The sequence below is a fragment of the Salvelinus fontinalis genome, chromosome 42 (genome assembly GCF_029448725.1).
Source record: "Salvelinus fontinalis isolate EN_2023a chromosome 42, ASM2944872v1, whole genome shotgun sequence".
Lineage (NCBI taxonomy): Eukaryota > Metazoa > Chordata > Actinopteri > Salmoniformes > Salmonidae > Salvelinus > Salvelinus fontinalis.
Window position 1 is genome coordinate 3,130,939 of NC_074706.1, and position 18,993 is coordinate 3,149,931.

The 18,993-nt window shown below is 45.7% G+C and overlaps 1 protein-coding gene across 1 annotated transcript; it reads left to right on the forward strand.

Annotated features, from left to right (window-relative positions):
* The first annotated feature begins 10,523 nt into the window (after positions 1–10,523).
* On the forward strand, positions 10,524–18,552 carry LOC129841061 (C-type lectin domain family 4 member E-like). Its single transcript, XM_055909170.1, has 5 exons — positions 10,524–10,740; positions 11,877–12,005; positions 12,125–12,267; positions 17,908–18,008; positions 18,396–18,552. The coding sequence occupies exons 1-5, from the start codon at positions 10,524–10,526 to the stop codon at positions 18,550–18,552; spliced, it is 747 nt and encodes a 248-aa protein (XP_055765145.1).
* The last annotated feature ends 441 nt before the right edge of the window (positions 18,553–18,993 follow it).

The following is an 18,993-nucleotide window of genomic DNA, read 5'->3' on the forward strand; positions in this document are numbered from 1 at the left end:
CACATACAGCAGCCAACAATGCACAGTTACACCTCTCTCACTCTCTCTCTCTCTCTCTCTCTCTCTCTCGCTCTCTCTCTCTCTCCTCTCTCTCCTCTGTCTCTGTCTCGTCTCTGTCTCTGTCTCTGTCTCTGCTCTCTCTCTCTCTCTCTCTCTCTCTCTCTCTCTCTCTCTCTCTCTCTCTCTCTCTCTCTCTCTCTCTCTCTCTCTCTCTCTCTCTCTCTCTCTCTCTCTCTCTCTCTCTCTCTCTCTCTCTCTCTCTGTCTCTCTGTCTCTCTGTCTCTCTGTCTCTCTGTCTCTCTCTCTCTAATCCACACACACAACATGTTTTATTTGTTTGTATTAGCATATTAATAAAAGTCCAACTTATTTCCTGATTGTTGCTTCCTGTGTCTCAGTAGTTATGTTTCACACATTATCAGACACAACATGAAGTTAGCACAGTAGACTCAACAGAATACATTTATCAATGCAAATGTATAATTTTGCTGTTATAATACCAAACCAAACACACACACTCGTTTCCATGTTTTTATGAGCATATTAATACAATTCCTACTTATTTCCTGATTGAAGCTTCCTGTGTACCAATAGGCTAGTTATGTTCCACAAAAAATTGTGGAAGTGCGATGATGCGAAACCGAGGTAATGGCGCTGAGTACAAACCTTTGTCTGCTGCATACAAGCCAAGTCAATTTAAAAACAAATCTATTTGCTCTCTTGAGGATCTTGGATCCCATCATTCTGCTAGCTCTGTTTAGAAACTCAAGGTGGAGTCGGTCTCCAGTAACGTTTGCTCTGAAATGGCCGACCCATTTGTTGTGTCAAGCTGGGCTTGGAACAAGCTGGGAACTGTTACATACGTCACATGTTCGAGAAGTGGATTTGTTTAGATTGTGTGCATCCAGAGGCAGAGGGTGCTCCACATCACACATCTCAGGGCTCGACCTGTGGTGTGCTTTGCTCTGCGGAGCAGGGTGCCTCTCAAAGGAGTGATCAGTGGGGTGGCGTTGAGTGTAGATCTGAAAAACAATATTTCTGGAATTTTTTACGTCCTTGGTTGGTGAGAAGTAGACCCGGTGACTGAGACAAAGAATACCCAGTATGTCTTGTTGAGCTTGAATAGAGAGTTCTTACCTGTCAGGTTTAGGTTATGTCAGCTATTTTGGGGTTTTGCAGAAGATTTCCTATGCTGAGGCATTGAGGAAAGTATATGAAAGCCTAAGGGCTTAGCCCCCCCCCCCACCCCCCACCACTGAGTAGGACTGAAGACAGAGATCCAGAGAAGATATGTTTTAGATTTCTTGCATTTATTGTCATGGTCATTAATTGGAGCGGAAATCCCAGAAGATACTGTGTGGTAGCGGCAGCAGTGTGAGAGATTTTAGTGCAGAAGATCTACAGGGGGTTTTGAGAGAAGGGGTTCCATCCTCCCAGGCCGACAGCCTGATGTAGCACATGATAGGACCAAAGTAGAGGGATGGAGTGGTGGGTGTGTTGGTGAAAGTGCTGTACACAGGTGTAGGATCTGATAGGGCCAAGTAGAGGGATGGGGTGGTGGGTGTGTTGGGGATAGTGCTGTACACAGGTGTAGGATCTGATAGGGTTAAGTAGAGGGATGGGGTGGTGGGTGTGTTGGGTGTGTTGGGTATAGTGCTGTACACAGGTGTAGGATCTTAATTTGATCCCCTGTTGCACAATAACTTTTCTGCAATGCATTTAGCATGTAGTTTAGTATTGGTAGTCTAGTATTGGCATGTATTTTCAAATACAAATATTATAATATTCTAATACTCCTAAATATTTCAATCCAGGTCGGACTCATATCCTACTTTCTCTTCTGCACTGCAGGTGAAGCAGGAAGAGATACATTTTCCATGATTGGCCTTGAGGGAAAGAAAGAGTTTTGGCGCCACCTGCTGACAATTTAAAGTAAAGATCTTTCTGCAAAGAGGAAAGTTTATGAAGGAACAGTTTCTCTGTCTGTCGCCCTCTACAGCCAGTCTGTGTCATGGTAACGCTGCTCCCTGTAATACTACGGTGACTCTTCTGTCAGAGGAAAAATCACTGTTTACACCCAAGCAGACAGACACCTGTCACCGGATCTATCCTTTATTCCTCTTCTCTGACTCAATTATCACGCGTCACACTACAGACTCTCCGGTGTTGTACCACTCCAGACCCTGGAGCAGCAACACTCCAGGCCCCCATGGTGTTGTAATGACAGCACAGAGTTCTTCTGGTCAGGTGGTAACAGCAAGCAGAACTCCTGGTGCACTGCTGACACTACAGACCCTTGTGTTGTCCCAACACTAGACAGACCCTAGTGATGTAACACTAACAGACCCTAGTGTTGTAACACTACAGACCCTGGTGTTGTAACACTACAGACCCTGGTGTTGTAACACTACAGACCCTGGTGTTGTAACACTACAGACCCCGGTGTTGTAACACTACAGACCCCGGTGTTGTAACACTACAGAGCCTGGTGTTGTAACACTAAAACCCTGGTGTTGTAACACTACAGACCCCGGTGTTGTAACTCTACAGACCCTGGTGTTGTAACACTACAGACCCTGGTGTTGTAACACTACAGACCCTGGTGTTGTAACACTACAGACCCTGGTGTTGTAACTCTACAGACCCTGGTGTTGTAACACTACAGACCCTGGTGTTGTAACGCTAACAGACCCTGGTGTTGTAACGTTAACAGACCCCAGTGTTGTAACACTACAGACCCTGGTGTTGTAACACTACTGACCCTAGTGTTGTAACACTACAGACCCTGGTGTTGTAACACTACAGACCCTGGTGTTGTAACACTACAGACCCTGGTGTTGTAACTCTACAGACCCTGGTGTTGTAACACTACAGACCCTGGTGTTGTAACGCTAACAGACCCTGGTGTTGTAACGTTAACAGACCCCGGTGTTGTAACACTACAGACCCTGGTGTTGTAACACTACAGACCCTGGTGTTGTAACACTACAGACCCTGGTGTTGTAACACTACAGACCCTGGTGTTGTAACACTACAGACCCTGGTGTTGTAACACTACAGACCCTGGTGTTGTAACACTACAGACCCTGGTGTTGTAACACTACAGACCCTGGTGTTGTAACACTACAGACCCTGGTGTTGTAACACTACAGACCCTGGTGTTGTAACACTACAGACCCTGGTGTTGTAACGCTGCAGACCCTGGTGTTGTAACACTAACAGACCCTGATGTTGTAACACTACTGACCCTGGTGTTGTAACACTACAGACCCTGGTGTTATAACACTAACAGACCGCGGTGTTGTAACACTACAGACCCTGGTGTTGTAACGCTGCAGACCCTGGTGTTGTAACACTACAGACCCTGGTGTTGTAACACTACAGACCCTTGTGTTGTAACACTACAGACCCTGGTGTTGTAACACTACTGACCCTGGTGTTGTAACACTACAGACCCTGGTGTTGTAACACTACAGACCCTGGTGTTGTAACGCTGCAGACCCTTGTGTTGTAACACTAACAGACCCTGATGTTGTAACACTACTGACCCTGGTGTTGTAACACTACAGACCCTGGTGTTGTAACACTACAGACCCTTGTGTTGTAATACTACAGACCCTGGTGTTGTAACACTACAGACCCTGGTGTTGTAACGCTGCAGACCCTGGTGTTGTAACACTAACAGACCCTGATGTTGTAACACTACTGACCCTGGTGTTGTAACACTACAGACCCTGGTGTTTTAACACTACTGACCCTGGTGTTGTAACACTAACAGACCCTGATGTTGTAACACTACAGACCCTGGTGTTGTAACACTAAAACCCCGGTGTTGTAACACTACAGACCCCGGTGTTGTAACACTACAGACCCCGGTGTTGTAACACTACAGACCCTGGTGTTGTAACATTAACAGACCCTGGTGTTTTAACACTACTGACCCTAGTGTTGTAACACTACAGACCCCGGTGTTGTAACACTACAGACCCTGGTGTTGTAACATTAACAGACCCTGGTGTTGTAACACTACTGACCCTGGTGTTGTAACACTACAGACCCCGGTGTTGTAACACTACAGACCCTGGTGTTGTAACACTACTGACCCTGGTGTTGTAACACTACAGACCCCGGTGTTGTAACACTACAACTCTGGTGTTGTAACACTACAGACCCCGGTGTTGTAACACTAACAGACCCTGGTGTTGTAACACTACAGACCCTGGTGTTGTAACACTACAGACCCTGGTGTTGTAACGCTGCAGACCCTGGTGTTGTAACACCAACAGACCCTGATGTTGTAACACTACAGACCCTGGTGTTGTAACACTACAGACCCTGGTGTTGTAACGCTGCAGACCCTGGTGTTGTAACACCAACAGACCCTGATGTTGTAACACTACTGACCCTGGTGTTGTAACACTACAGACCCTGGTGTTTTAACACTACTGACCCTGGTGTTGTAACACTAACAGACCCTGATGTTGTAACACTACTGACCCTGGTGTTGTAACACTACTGACCCTGGTGTTGTAACACTACAGACCCTGGTGTTGTAACACTACAGACCCTGGTGTTGTAACACTACAGACCCTGTTTTAACCATCTGAGCTATTGGAACCTCCGTCTGTATCTCTAGTGTCTTGCTAAGTTTTCCTGACCTGTCCGCTTCCTGTGTGGGTTGGAATGCAGATCCGTTTCCTGAGAAAGAAAGAGAGAAAGAAAGAAAGAAAGAAGGATTGAAAGCAAACCAGGACCAGGACCAGGAGACCTCAAGGCTAGAGAAACATTTAGCTGAGTTCATCATATCCACTTTCCCCCTCTTGCCATGAACTAGGGAACAATCAGACACTTATACCTGTTGAACATGCTTCAGTGAAGGGCTAGAATTCCTCTCATAGTCTCACAGCCCAAAGTATTTAGATGTATGTTCTATCGTTGGAAAGCTGAACAGGCACAATTCAAGAGTGGAACTATTCATACCATTCTATACAATCTAGCTCTGTGTCTAAAGTGAGGTGAGTGGGGGCACCTGTTTTATTATTGACAGAAGTGGGGGCACATGTAGACTGCGGTCCAGTGGAGGCTGATGAGGGGAGGGCGGCTCATAATAATGTTTGGAATGGTATTCATATCAACCATATAGAAACCACGTCGTTGATGTGTTTGATACCATTGCATTGACTCTATTCCAGCCATTATTATCATCCGTCCTCCCCTCAGCAGCCTTCCAGCCTCCCCTGCTGCACACACACACAATATTGTACATCACACTCACACAAACACACACACACACATACACTCTCCCCTTCATGCCTCCTACTGCTGTAGAGGTATGTGTGGAATACCCTCAAAAACATCTGACAAGCGAAGATGAATGCATCACCGTCCCATCCAACGTGTATACCATCAGCCAGCTGCCTCCGTCACAAGCAACATGCAGCCTGCAGCCCCTCCCCTCTCCCCCTGACTCTCTGTCTCCAGTATGTCCTGCTGATGCTGCTGTGGCAACCGTATCCAAGGAAAACAGTCCTTTCCTGGCCGTCTGCTGGAGGCGACCAATGCCAGCACAGCCGGTGTCCAGCGTCAGTGTTGTTTCATCAGGGAGCTCTCGTCATCACCAAGTCCCAGACTCTGGCCCCAGACACTACAGCCAATAAACTACAGGAGGAGACAACAGGGCGTGTTCACTAGGAACCAAACAGAGCCAAACAGTACGAAACAGAACCAAACGGGGACGGACCCAGATAAATTTGTCCAATAGAAAATCTTGTTTTCGTTGCAAAACTTTTTCCGTTTGGAGTAAACTATTTCCGTTGCAAAACGTTTTGGACAAATGATTACGAATTCTACGGATTCGTCGACATCCCTTGCCGTACTGAATGGGATGCTTCCGCAGAAAGCCCTGAAAGTACTGTAAGCCAAGTAGTGCTTCCATGACAGCTTTTATCAAAGTGACGTCCAGGACAGTGAATGCATAGACCTTTAACCCTGTCAGTACCAGAATCTGTGTACAACCCTCATGTTTGGTGTTTCACCATTTCATTTTCAGAGGAGAAACTTTTATTCAAAGCATCTTACCTGACAGTGAATGCATAGACTTTTAAGTGCATTTCATCCCTGCGGGAGTCGAACCCACAGCCCTGCAGATGCTGAGCCACACAGGACCTTACACTGTAATGTGTAACAGACCATGTAACCCACAACCCTTTCAGCCCTTCACTGTACATTGTCTCTTTCGGACGGGCCTCTATAAAACCGAGTTTGTCTCCTGCATGTGTAACTCTGCTCTGCTTTTGGTTCTGAGACTGAGACAGGGTGTTCTTTGTGAATCAGTTGACCTTTGAAAACAAACAGTCCGTCCGTCTCCAGAGACACAAACAGACACACACACACGACTGATCATCCATCACATCAACATTATAGTTTCAACCATGTTTTAAGGATATACATACAGTTTGTTTACAACATCATTGCTGACAAATAATGGAATAAAAAACGTATATTTTGGGTTCTGATGTGTTACAACTGTTTAACTAAGTTCATGAGGCATTTATAAGTTATCATCTTTAAGAATGAATTGTTAGACTTTATATCATAAAACAGCTGTGAGAAACAGTCCTATTGTGGCTGATTATGTCACACCCCCACCCTCTTATACGTGTGTGTGTGTGTGTGTGTGTGTGTGTGTGTGTGTGTGTGTGTGTGTGTGTGTGTGTGTGTGTGTGTGTGTGTGTGTGTGTGTGTGTGTGTGTGTGTGTGTGTGTGTGTGTGTGTGTGTGTGTGTGTGTGTGTGTGTGTGTGTGTGTGTGTGTGTGTTCTCCCATCAGTGTGTATCTCCTCAGGACCTGAGGGTTCAGGGAGAACACTCTACAGGATGGTTGCTGTGAGCTTTGGGATGCTGTGTGTTCTACAAGTCACTCTCAACATCTCCCTGAGACTAGTCTGTGAGTGTATTCTTGTCTAATCATTACACTATATTAGACTTTCACAACCAGGTCTAAATTCAGATGTTATCTGTGTACAGTAGCTAAGTTCCTCCTCTGTTACAGACCAGTTACAACAACCTGACTGACTGAAGAGAGAGACCATCTTCAGGCAATGGTTTGTTGCTAAGTTTCTCAATGTGTTCACCTTTGCTCTTCAACAGAGCAGATACTTAATACTTTGATTCCAATTCCTACTTCCTCTCCACCGAGAAAAAAACCTGGGCTTCCACCATTTTTAAAGTAGTCAAAGTTTTTAACTGGGTGGGTTTTCCTATGGGTTGTAGCCTCAATGGCGCTACCCACATTGTCAAATATAAAGATGAGTCCTCTATCTATCTCTATGGGTCAAGGTCACGGTAATAGAAGGAAGAAACTGAGCTTGTAGTAAACAGCCAGTAGGGGGAGACAAACACTTATAAAAGTAGGTATTATACCCAACATGAGGGACTTTTCTGACCAGCATTACATTGACAAGCAGATTATAGACAAAACCTAAAACTGACCCCTACCTTAACCCTAACCTTCACCTAATTTTAACCAATTCAGAAATTGAACAGATTATATATGTTTTATGATTTAATAAAATTATGTTCTTGAAGGTTAAAATGAAACCTTTTTCTTTATAGATGTCCTGTTGTACTTGTGGTGACCTTAAATCCATGGATGAAAAGTGGCCTGTGTTTTCAGGACAGATACAGTACATAAGACCTACATAGAATGTGAATAATGAAATTAAGGGTACATCTCAAATGGCACCACATTCCCTGTATAGTACACTACTTTTGACCAGGGTCCATCAATATGTAGGAAATAGTTTTCCATTTGGGACAGAGAGAGTTTAGGGAAGTTATTGCTGAAACACCTCTTGTATTGTAATTTCAGTTGATTTCAGCATGTGTTGCTGTGACAACTCATATTTAGCCATACCACTGACTTCCTTTAATAACAGATTCCTGTCTGTTTGTCTGTATGTCTGTCAGTGGTTGGTGGTTATTATCAGACCTGGGTCACGTATTCATTAGGACACACCATAGTAAAATGTTTGGAAAATGAAAACACATTTTTCTTACTGGACAGGTACAGTTAGTCACTCTCTGTTTCGGTTTGCTTTCTTCTGTTTGATGCCTAATGAATACAACCTAAATACTTTAGCTGTGCTTGGTTGAGCTTGTCTGGCTTAATGGAACCAATAGAATAGTCCCAAACGCTCAAAGTATTTTACAGATATTAACTAGTTTTTAAACCCAGGTCTGGTTATTAATTCTTTTTAAAATCATACAGAGACATTATTAACATGTATACATCCAATATGGTAATCAGTGATATAGAGTATTAAGAGTCCATATAAAAGGGTGTGTGTCTGATGTATGTGGGTGTAACTTCCCCCAGTAGACAAGGAAGTTACTCAGCAATCAGATAACAAGGTGAAAAGAAGAAGAAAGTGTCCCAACTATAACCAGCCAGGACATGTTACTGTATAACCAGCCATGACATGTTACTGTATAACCAGCCAGGACATGTTACTGTATAATCAGCCAGGACATGTTACTGTATCACCAGCCAGGACATGTTACTGTATAACCAGCCAGGACATGCTACTGTATAACCAGCCAGGACATGTTACTGTATAACCAGCCAGGACGTGTTACTGTATTACCAGCCAGGACATGTTACTGTATAACCAGCCAGGACGTGTTACTGTATAACCAGCCAGGACATGTTACTGTATAACCAGCCAGGACATGTTACTGTATAACCAGCCAGGACGTGTTACTGTATTACCAGCCAGGACATGTTACTGTATAACCAGCCAGGACGTGTTACTGTATAACCAGCCAGGACATGTTACTGTATAACCAGCCAGGACATGTTACTGTATAATCAGCCAGGACATGTTACTGTATAACCAGGCAGCACATGTTACTGTATAACCAGCCAGGACATGTTACTGTATAACCAGCCAGAACATGTTACTGTATAACCAGCCAAGACATGTTACTGTATAACCAGCCAGGACATGTTACTGTATAACCAGCCAGGACATGTTACTGTATAACCAGCCAGGACATGTTACTGTATAACCAGCCAGGACATGTTACTGTATAACCAGCCAGGACATGTTACTGTATAACCAGCCAGAACATGTTTCTGTTCCACAAATCCCCACCTACAACAGGGTCAAAAGCAGTCAGCTTCAGACTCAGACACTCTGTACTGGGGGCCTCCTCTGGGTCAACGTTTAGTTTTTACCCCTAGCACTGCACAGCTGATTCTAATCATCAAAGCTTGATGATGAATTGGTTATTTGAATCAGCTGTGTAGTGTAGGGTAAAAACGAAAATTTTCACCAAGAGGGGCCCCAGGACTGAGTTTGGGAAACCCTGCTTTAAGACACTGTAGCTATAGTCAGAAAACATTGTTGAAAATGTCTGAGTCCATCTATACAAAGCCAGATATAACCATTAAGGTTTGACAGAGGTGAGATGGAGGAGAGGATTGTGGATATCTACATCAGTGCAGACACACTGGGGGAACAGTGAGATCAGCACCATGACACATCTGCAGAATGGCCAGTTACATGACAGTTACAACACCCTTACTGAGGAACGAGACCAACTACAGACAAGCTAAAACAACCTGACTGAAGAGAGAGACCAGCTACAGACCAGTTACAACAAGTAGACTAAAGACAGACAACATCTACAGACCAGTTACAACAATCTGACTGAATAGAGAATCCAGCTTCAGACCAGTTACTGACTAAAGAAAGAGACCAGCTACAGACCCGTTACAACAAACTGACTAAATAGAGATACCAGCTACAGACCAGTTACAACAACCTGACTGAAGAGAGAGACCAGCTACAGGCAAGCTACAACAACCTGACTAAAGAGAGAGACCAGTTACAGACCAGATACAACAACCTGACTGAAGAGAGAGACCAGCTACAGACCAGATACAACAACCTGACTGAAGAGAGAGACCAGCTACAGGCAAGATACAACAACTTGACTAAAGAGAGAGACCAGCTACAAAGGGAGAGAGATGATTTTGAAGGCTGGTACTACATCTCGACCAAGACAAAAAACTGGAGGGACAGAAGAAAGGACTGAGTGAACAGAGGAACAGCATTGAAGCCTCATTTATCAACACTACTTAACCCAACCCTTAACCCTAAGCCCTGTTTCATCTGGGGGGGAGATCTAAAACAGCAACATTTTCTCTCAGCCTCATGGCAAAATGTGGAGATTAGCTACGAACTGAGCAACTCCACTGCCACAACAGCAAACGACACACAACATTTTTTTGTATGAACATATTCATGTAATCACTACTTATCAGCATCCTGTGTGTCCAGATTTAAAGAAGTATAAAATGTCCCAACCTAAAACACCATGTTACTATTTCATCATCTTCCTCTTTTTACATGTTCCTTTAAATCTGGGGATGACATCTTAAACACTTAGTCTCAGACAGAGCAGAGACAGAGACAGACCCAGAAACAGAGACAGACAACGATAGTACCAGAACCTGAGTATGGACAGAAAACACAGTAAGTTGTTGGAGATGTCTGAAGCCATCTATGCTGAGCCCGATATGACCAAGAAGGTCAAGTTTAACAGAGGTGAGATGAAGGAGAGGATTGTGGATATCTACGTCAGTGCAGACACCCTGAGAGACGGTGAGACCAGCACCAAGAGAGAAGAGACAGCAGATACTGCTCCTAATAATGGACCAGGAGACCAGCACTCAGGTAAAACACACACACGCACTCACACACACGCAAATAAATGACACACACAATATATTAAACAGGTTTTACCCTGTAGTACGATACCTTTATTTGTCCCAATCCTGGATGATACAGTAAAACATATTACCAAAGATCTTACTTTAATCATTTGTGATTCAGTACATGTTCAGTGGTGGAAGAGACGCTCTGGAGTTACTGCAGTGTTTCTGGGGCTGCTGTGTGTTCTCCTACTGGCTGGGATCATAGGCCTGTCTGTACAATGTAAGTCTATAGTATATCTACACTAAACAACAATATAAATGCAACATGCAAACATTTCTAAGATTTTATGAGTTACAGTTCATATCAGTCAATGGAAATAAATTCATTAGGCCCTAATCTATGGATGTCACATGACTGGCAGAGGTTCAGCCATGGGTGGGCCTTGGAGGGCATAGGTCCACCCACTTGGCAGCCAGATTCCAACTACCGGGGAACTAGGCCCAGCCAATCAGAATGAGTTTTTCCCCACAAAAGTGCTTTATAACAGACAGAAATACTCCTCAGCACCCTCCCTCAGACGATCCAACAGGTGAAGAAGCCAGATGTGGAGGTCATGGACTGGCGTGGTTACATGTGGTCTGCGGTTGTGAGGCCAGTTGGACGTACTGCCAAATTCTCTAAACAACATTGGAGTCAGCTTATGTTAGAGAAATGAACATTAATTTATCTGACAACGACTCTGGTGGACATTCCTATAGCATGCCAGATGCACGTTCCCTCAAAACTTGAGACATCTGTGGCAAATCTACACATTTTAAAGTGGCCTTTTATTGTCTCCAGCAGAATGTGCACCTGTGTAATGATTATGCTGTTTAATCAGCTTCTTGATATGCCACAACTATCAGGTGGATGGACTATCTTGGCAAAGGATAAATGCTGACTGACAGGGATGTAAACACATTTGAGAGAAATAAGCTTTTTGTGCATATGAAACATTTCTTGGATCTTTTAATTCATCTCATGAAACATGGGACCAACACCTTACATGTAAATTTATAATTTTGTTCACTGTTTAAATAGTTCTTATAATTCAGATTTAGTAGTTCTGATGTGATCTATTTTAGTAAGCAACTTCTTCTTTATTGTTGCTGCAGACAGCAACGTCTCAAAGAACTCATCTGCAGAGAGAGACCAGCTAAAGACCAGTTACAACAACCTGACTAAAGAGAGAGACCAGCTACAGACTGAGAGAGATTTTGTTATCGGGTGGCTTACCAATTCCAGTGAGTAAACCTACAGTAATACATTATCATTAACAACACACACCTGATTATGTGATTGTATTCTGTCATTAAGTGTTCAGCGTCATACATTGAAGGAAATACATGTTTTCAACTTGTAGAACAAACTTGTCCTGAAGCCTGGCAGAAGTTTGAATCCAGTTGGTACTTCCTGTCTACTGAGACTAAAACCTGGAATGAGAGCAGAGAGGACTGTCTGAAGAGAGGAGCAGACCTGGTGATCATAAACAGTGATAAGGAACAGGTGAGAGAGAGAGAGAGAGAGAGAGAGACACACGTTAGATATGATCAAACATATGAATATTGTGGCAAACCTCTTCAAGGTTATGAGCATTTGTCACAAATTAAGTGGGAAACTGTCACCAAATTACCCCAGAATGAGAGTTCTTTCGAACAGGACAGTACCTGTGTGTTTGTCTCTCCGTCCTGGTCCACCCAGGTCGTAGGCAAGGTCAAGGATAGCAGGGTTCGGTACACGAATCGGGTTCTCAGTAGGTCCAGGTCCAAACGCCAACAGGTAAGTCCAAAACAGTCCAGCTCATACACAGTAAATCCAGCCAATCTCTATTGTCTCTTTCTCTATGGTTCACAGATCCTTCCAGCCCTCACTTCCTCTTCCTGGTTTTCCTTGACCCTTTATCTGTGTGTCGGCTCCACCTTCTGTGGGTTCCCCTTGCTTCTGGGACTTGTAGTTTTGGCAGTCGGCCATTTTGTGATCTGTAGTTCTGATCGGGGTGGCCATTTTAGTGATCGGGCAGAGCCCATTTATTAGTTCTGCTCTCACATATCTGCCATTTATCACTCGACCCCCTTCTTTGCCACATATCTCCCCCCCTAGATCCGACCCCCTAGGTCGGGCTACCGCAGCAAAATATGCGTGCATGCGGGATAACCCATCCACATTTCCCATTTCCTTCCCTGCTTTGTGTTTCAAGTCAAAGTGAAACGGTTGGAGACTCAAAAACCACCGCATCACCCGAGCGTTCTTCTCTTTAGCCCTATGCATCCAGGTGAGTGGGGCATGGTCACTGATGAGGGTGAAGTGGCGCCCCAGCAGGTAGTATTTCAGGCTTTCTAGAGCCCACTTTACTGCCAGCGCCTCTTTCTCAACGACCGCGTAGTTGGTTTCCCGTGGTTCCAGCTTCCTGCTTAAAAACAGGATGGGGTGTTCCACCCCTTCTACCTCTTGGGATAGCACTGCTCCCAAGCCGACCTCTGAGGCATCCGTCTGAACCACAAACTCTTTCTCAAAGTCTGGTACCACCAGCACTGGATTACAGCAGAGAGCCTCCTGTAATGTCCTAAATGCTTTGGTGGCCCTTTCATCCCATTTGACCATGTTTGGCCCTCTGGCTCTAGTCATGTCGGTGAGTGGGGCGGCCACTGTGGCATAACTTGGGATGAACTTCCGGTAGTAACCAGTCAGCCCTAGGAACGCTCGAACTTGCTTCTTATTTACTGGTTTCGGCCATTCTCTAATTGCCTCCACCTTCTTCTGTTGGGGTTTGATTAACCCTCTTCCCACGGTGTATCCCAGATACTCTGTTTCCCCTAACCCCACATAACACTTGGCAGGGTTCGCCGTGAGCCCTGCCTTTCTAAGGGCGTCTAACACCGCCTGTACCCGGGGTAAGTGGGATTCCCAATCAGGGCTGTAGATTCCCACGTCATCTAAATAAGCTGCGGCGTATGCCTGGTGCGGTTTTAGGACCTTGTTCATGAGCCGTTGAAAGGTGGCTGGGGCCCCGTGTAAGCCGAATGGCATGACGGTGTATTGAAACAAACCGTCAGGGGTTGCAAAGGCTGTCTTTTCTTTGGCCCTGGGGGTCAGAGGAATTTGCCAGTACCCTTTTGTCAGGTCCAGGGTCGTAATGTACCGAGCTTTACCAACTTTCTCCAGTAGTTCGTCTACTCGGGGCATGGGGTAGGCATCAAACTTGGAGATTTCATTTACCTTCCGAAAGTCGTTACAGAACCGCAAAGACCCATCGGGCTTGGAGACCATCACAATTGGGCTAGACCACTCACTATGTGACTCCTCGATCACTCCAGCTGTCAACATTTTCTCTGTCTCTGCTCTAATCGCGGCCTGTCGAGCCTCGGGTACCCGATATGGCCTCATGCTCACTTTTCTCCCTGGTAGGGAAACGATATCGTGAGCCGTAACCTCAGTTCGGCCGGGTACCTCTGAAAACACATCTCTGTTTTTCTGGATCAGGGTCTTTACTTCCTGTACTTGTGCTGGGGACAGAGTAGGTGAAATATTTACTTCGGCTGCCCCCTGAGTGTGTGTAGGGTATGTGACCATTAGTGTTTCTCTCTCTCTCCATGCTTTTAACAGGTTTATGTGATAGATCTGTTCCTGTGGCCGTCGACCTGGCTGTCGGATCCGATAATTCACTTCTCCTATTCTCTCCAGTACTTCATATGGTCCTTTCCATGTGGCTAGTAGTTTGCACTCTACCGTGGGGATCAGCACTAACACCTTATCTCCCGGTTGAAATTCCCTCAGGGTAGCCTGCCGGTTATAAGTGTGCCGCTGGTGCTCTTGTGCTTGTCTCATGTGCTCTCGGACGATGGGCATGACTGTGGCTATCCTGTCTTGCATTGCCGTGACGTGCTCTATGACACTAGTATACGGGGTGGATTGGTGCTCCCAGGTTTCCCGGGCGATGTCTAAGATTCCCCGGGGGTGCCTCCCATATACCAGCTCAAAGGGAGAAAACCCCAGTGAGGCTTGAGGAACCTCTCTAATGGCAAACATCAGAATACGGCAACATGCAATCCCAGTTTTTCCCATCCTTATCGATTACCTTCCTGAGCATTGACTTCAGGGTCCTGTTGAATCTCTCAACCAGCCCGTCCGTCTGAGGATGGTAAACCGATGTCCTCAACTGTTTCACCTGCCACAATTTACAAAGGTCCGCCATAAGGCGGGACATAAAGGGGGTCCCCTGGTCAGTAAGGATCTCCTTTGGAACCCCTACCCTGGTGAACAAGAGCACTAATTCCTTGGCAATATTTTTGGAAGTCATCGTCAGAAGGGGAATGGCTTCTGGGTAGCGAGTGGCATAATCTAGAATGACCAGAATGTATTGGTGTCCTCTGGCGGACTTGGGTAGTGGGCCCACTATATCCATCGCTATCCTCTCAAATGGCGTTTCGATTATGGGGAGTGGCACTAACAGGCTTCTAACAGCTGGTCGGGGAGCTGTTAACTGGCACTCCGGGCACTCTCCACAATGCCGAGCCACTTCAGCCTGAATTCCTGGCCAGTAAAAACTCCTTACAATCCGGTCTCGGGTTTTATCGATACCAAGGTGTCCACCCAGAATGTGCCCATGAGCTAGATCCAGTACTGTCCTCCGGTACCGGGTGGGGACCAACAACTGTTCAACCACATCAACCCCTATTTTTGAGACTCTGTACACCAAACCCTTTTTCATAATAAAGTGGGGAAAACTATTAGGCCTCATCCCATCATTTATGGGAGTACCATCGACGACCTGCACGTCTGCTCTGGCTTGCTGCAGGGTTGGATCCTGGTTTTGGGCCGTCCCGAAATTAGTCAAGGACCCTGCCAGGTCTGCTGGTTCTAGCTTGTCATCCTCTGGATTCAGATCGACCCCAGCCCCAGTAGTACCAGGCTGTTCGTTGTCAACGAGGTTTGCCACTTCATCCTCATCCTCCCCTACTAGCACCTGTGAGGTTGGCCCCTGGGAGACCTCTTTTCTTGGTTTTGGTTGAAGGCCCCATGCCTCTTCCTGCTTGGTCAGGGTTGTTGGCTTCTCAAATATGCCATTCTTTTGGCCTAACTTCGCAAAGTTAGGAAAGTGTCTACCCAATATTACATCATATGGCATCTTTGGGACCACGCCGACCTCACAATTCAGCAGATCGTCCTCTGTTTGTATGCTCACTAAGGCTGTGGGGTACAGACGGGTATCCCCATGAATGCAGGTAACACTGATATCCTGACTTGTATCCAGTTTATGAGTTGGCACTAGGTTTGCAACGACCAGGGTTAGCATACTGCCGGAATCCAGCAGTGCTTCAACCTCTTTCCCTTCAACTGTCACCCTGCACATATGTTTGTTTCTTGATCTTTCAAGTACAGGGGTTACAACAAGACATGCATACCACATATCATCTTCTTTTTCACCGAGGTTACATTGCATTGGCTCTTCTTTAATAGGGCAGTAGGCTGCAATATGTCCTGGTCGATTACAATTGTAACAGATAATAGGCGTTCGGGCGGGAGACCCCCTCAACCCCCGGTCCCGGTTTCCGTTTTCTCCCTTAGTGTCTCGGCCCGATTCTGATTCTTTCCTCATGCCCCCACGCTGCTCTCTTCCCCCTCCACCTGTTGGGACAGTCTTACCCTGTCCGCTGGTTCGCCCAGGCCTGGGGAATGGGAATCTTTCCTCCTGTGCCTGCTCAGCTGTTCCTGCCGTACAATACCGTTCAACTAGGCCCACGAGATGGTCGGCGGAAAGTACCTCGTTCTGGCCAACCCATCGTCGCACTTCTTGGGGTAGACCTCGCTGAAACTGGTTGAGTACGATGGTCTCGACAATCTCGGCGGAGGAACGGGTCTCCGGTCGTAACCATTTCCGTGCCAGGTGAATCAAGTCGAACATCTGTGTTCGGGGCGGTTGTCCAGATCGGTAGGACCACTGGTGAAAGCGGTGTGCCCTCACGGTATCGGTCACTCTCAGTCTTGCCAGAATCTCTCCCTTTAGTTTATCGTAATCCTGTGCATCTGTCAACTCCAGGTCGAAATACGCTTTTTGAGCGTCCCCTGCCAGGTATGGTGCCAGAAGCCCTGCCCATTCTTCTTTCGGCCACTTCTCCCTCTCTGCAGTCCTTTCAAAGGTGGTAAGATATGCTTCCACATCATCCTGTGCTGTCATTTTTTGAAGAAAATGATTGGCCCGCCTCTGGGTATTTGCAGCTGGTAATTGAGCCCCAATTTGGTCCGCTAGCCCCTTTAGGCCTTCTCTTAACTCCTGGGTGTTTCTCTCTTGCTCTTCTCTGAGCAGCTGGTTGGTGCGGTGCTGGACCTGTAACGTGTCCTGGTACATTCGCATTGCATCCTGATGAGCTATTTGTTGAGCTCTAGTTGCCTCTTGTTGGGTGGCCGCCGCTTGTAACAGGGCTTGTATGGCTCCCTCCATACTCATTTTCCTGAGAAACTGTCCTAACCAAACAAAGCCACAAAAAAAAACCTGACTCCCCTTTGGAGTGCTAACTGATAATTTTTTTTAATTTTTTTTATTTTTCTCTTTTTACCTAACCAGCGGAATGGTTAGTCCATATGCCCACATTCTCCACCACGTGTGGCAAACCTCTTCAAGGTTATGAGCATTTGTCACAAATTAAGTGGGAAACTGTCACCAAATTACCCCAGAATGAGAGTTCTTTCGAACAGGACAGTACCTGTGTGTTTGTCTCTCCGTCCTGGTCCACCCAGGTTGTAGGCAAGGTCAAGGATAGCAGGGTTCGGTACACGAATCGGGTTCTCAGTAGGTCCAGGTCCAAACGCCAACAGGTAAGTCCAAAACAGTCCAGCTCATACACAGTAAATCCAGCCAATCTCTATTGTCTCTTTCTCTATGGTTCACAGATCCTTCCAGCCCTCACTTCCTCTTCCTGGTTTTCCTTGACCCTTTATCTGTGTGTCGGCTCCACCTTCTGTGGGTTCCCCTTGCTTCTGGGACTTGTAGTTTTGGCAGTCGGCCATTTTGTGATCTGTAGTTCTGATCGGGGTGGCCATTTTAGTGATCGGGCAGAGCCCATTTATTAGTTCTGCTCTCACATATCTGCCATTTATCACTCGACCCCCTTCTTTGCCACAATATATATTTATCTTTCTCAACAACAGACATTTCTCGTCAACCTCAAGAAGAGAGTCTGGATTGGTCTGACTGACTCTGTTACTGAGGGGACCTGGAAATGGGTGGACGGCACCCCACTGACCACAAGGTGAGATATGATAACTAATCTGTCAATAAGGCTCCATTCAACCTTTTTCTATGCAGGTTACTGATATTGATGATACCAGTCAAGACAACTAACTATGAAACATTTCTGTATATTATTTAGGATTATGATGTTCTAACTGTGACGTCTGATCGTTATTAACCCTCTAGGTACTGGTATTAACCATGATATCTGACTGTTATTAACCCTGTAGGTTCTGGTATTAACCATGATATCTGACTGTTTTTAACCCTGTAGGTACTGGTATTAACCATGATATCTGACTGTTTTTAACTCTGTGGGTACTGGTATTAACCATGATGTCTGATTGTTGTTAACCCTGTAGGTACTGGTATTAACCATGATATCTGACTGTTGTTAACCCTATAGGTACTGGTATGGCCCACAGCCTGATAATGGTGGTGTCAATCCAGTAAATGGTATGGAGGACTATGTTGAGATACGCACAGATCAGAGTCCTCTGAAGGCATGGAATGACATGTCATGTGCGGAGAATCTTCGCTGGATTTGTGAGAAAGTGCCTTAACATCACCATGACAACAGACTGTAACACATACAGCATCTCTCTCTCTCTCTCTCTCTCTCTCTCTCTCTCTCTCTCTCTCTCTCTCTCTCTCTCTCTCTCTCTCTCTCTCTCTCTCTCTGTCTCTGTCTCTGTCTCTGTCTCTGTCTCTGTCTCTGTCTCTGTCTCTCTCTGTCTCTCTCTGTCTCTCTCTGTCTCTCTCTCTCTCTCTCTCTCTCTCTCTCTCTCTCTCTCTCTCTCTCTCTCTCTCTCTCTCTCTCTCTCTCTCTCTCTCTCTCTCTCTCTCTCTCTCTCTCTCTGTCTCTCTCTCTCTCTCTCTCTGTCTCTCTCTCTCTCTCTCTGTCTCTCTCTCTCTAATCCACACACACGACATGTTTTATTTGTTTGTATTAGCATATTAATAAAAGTCCAACTTATTTCCTGATTGTGGCTTCCTGTGTCCCA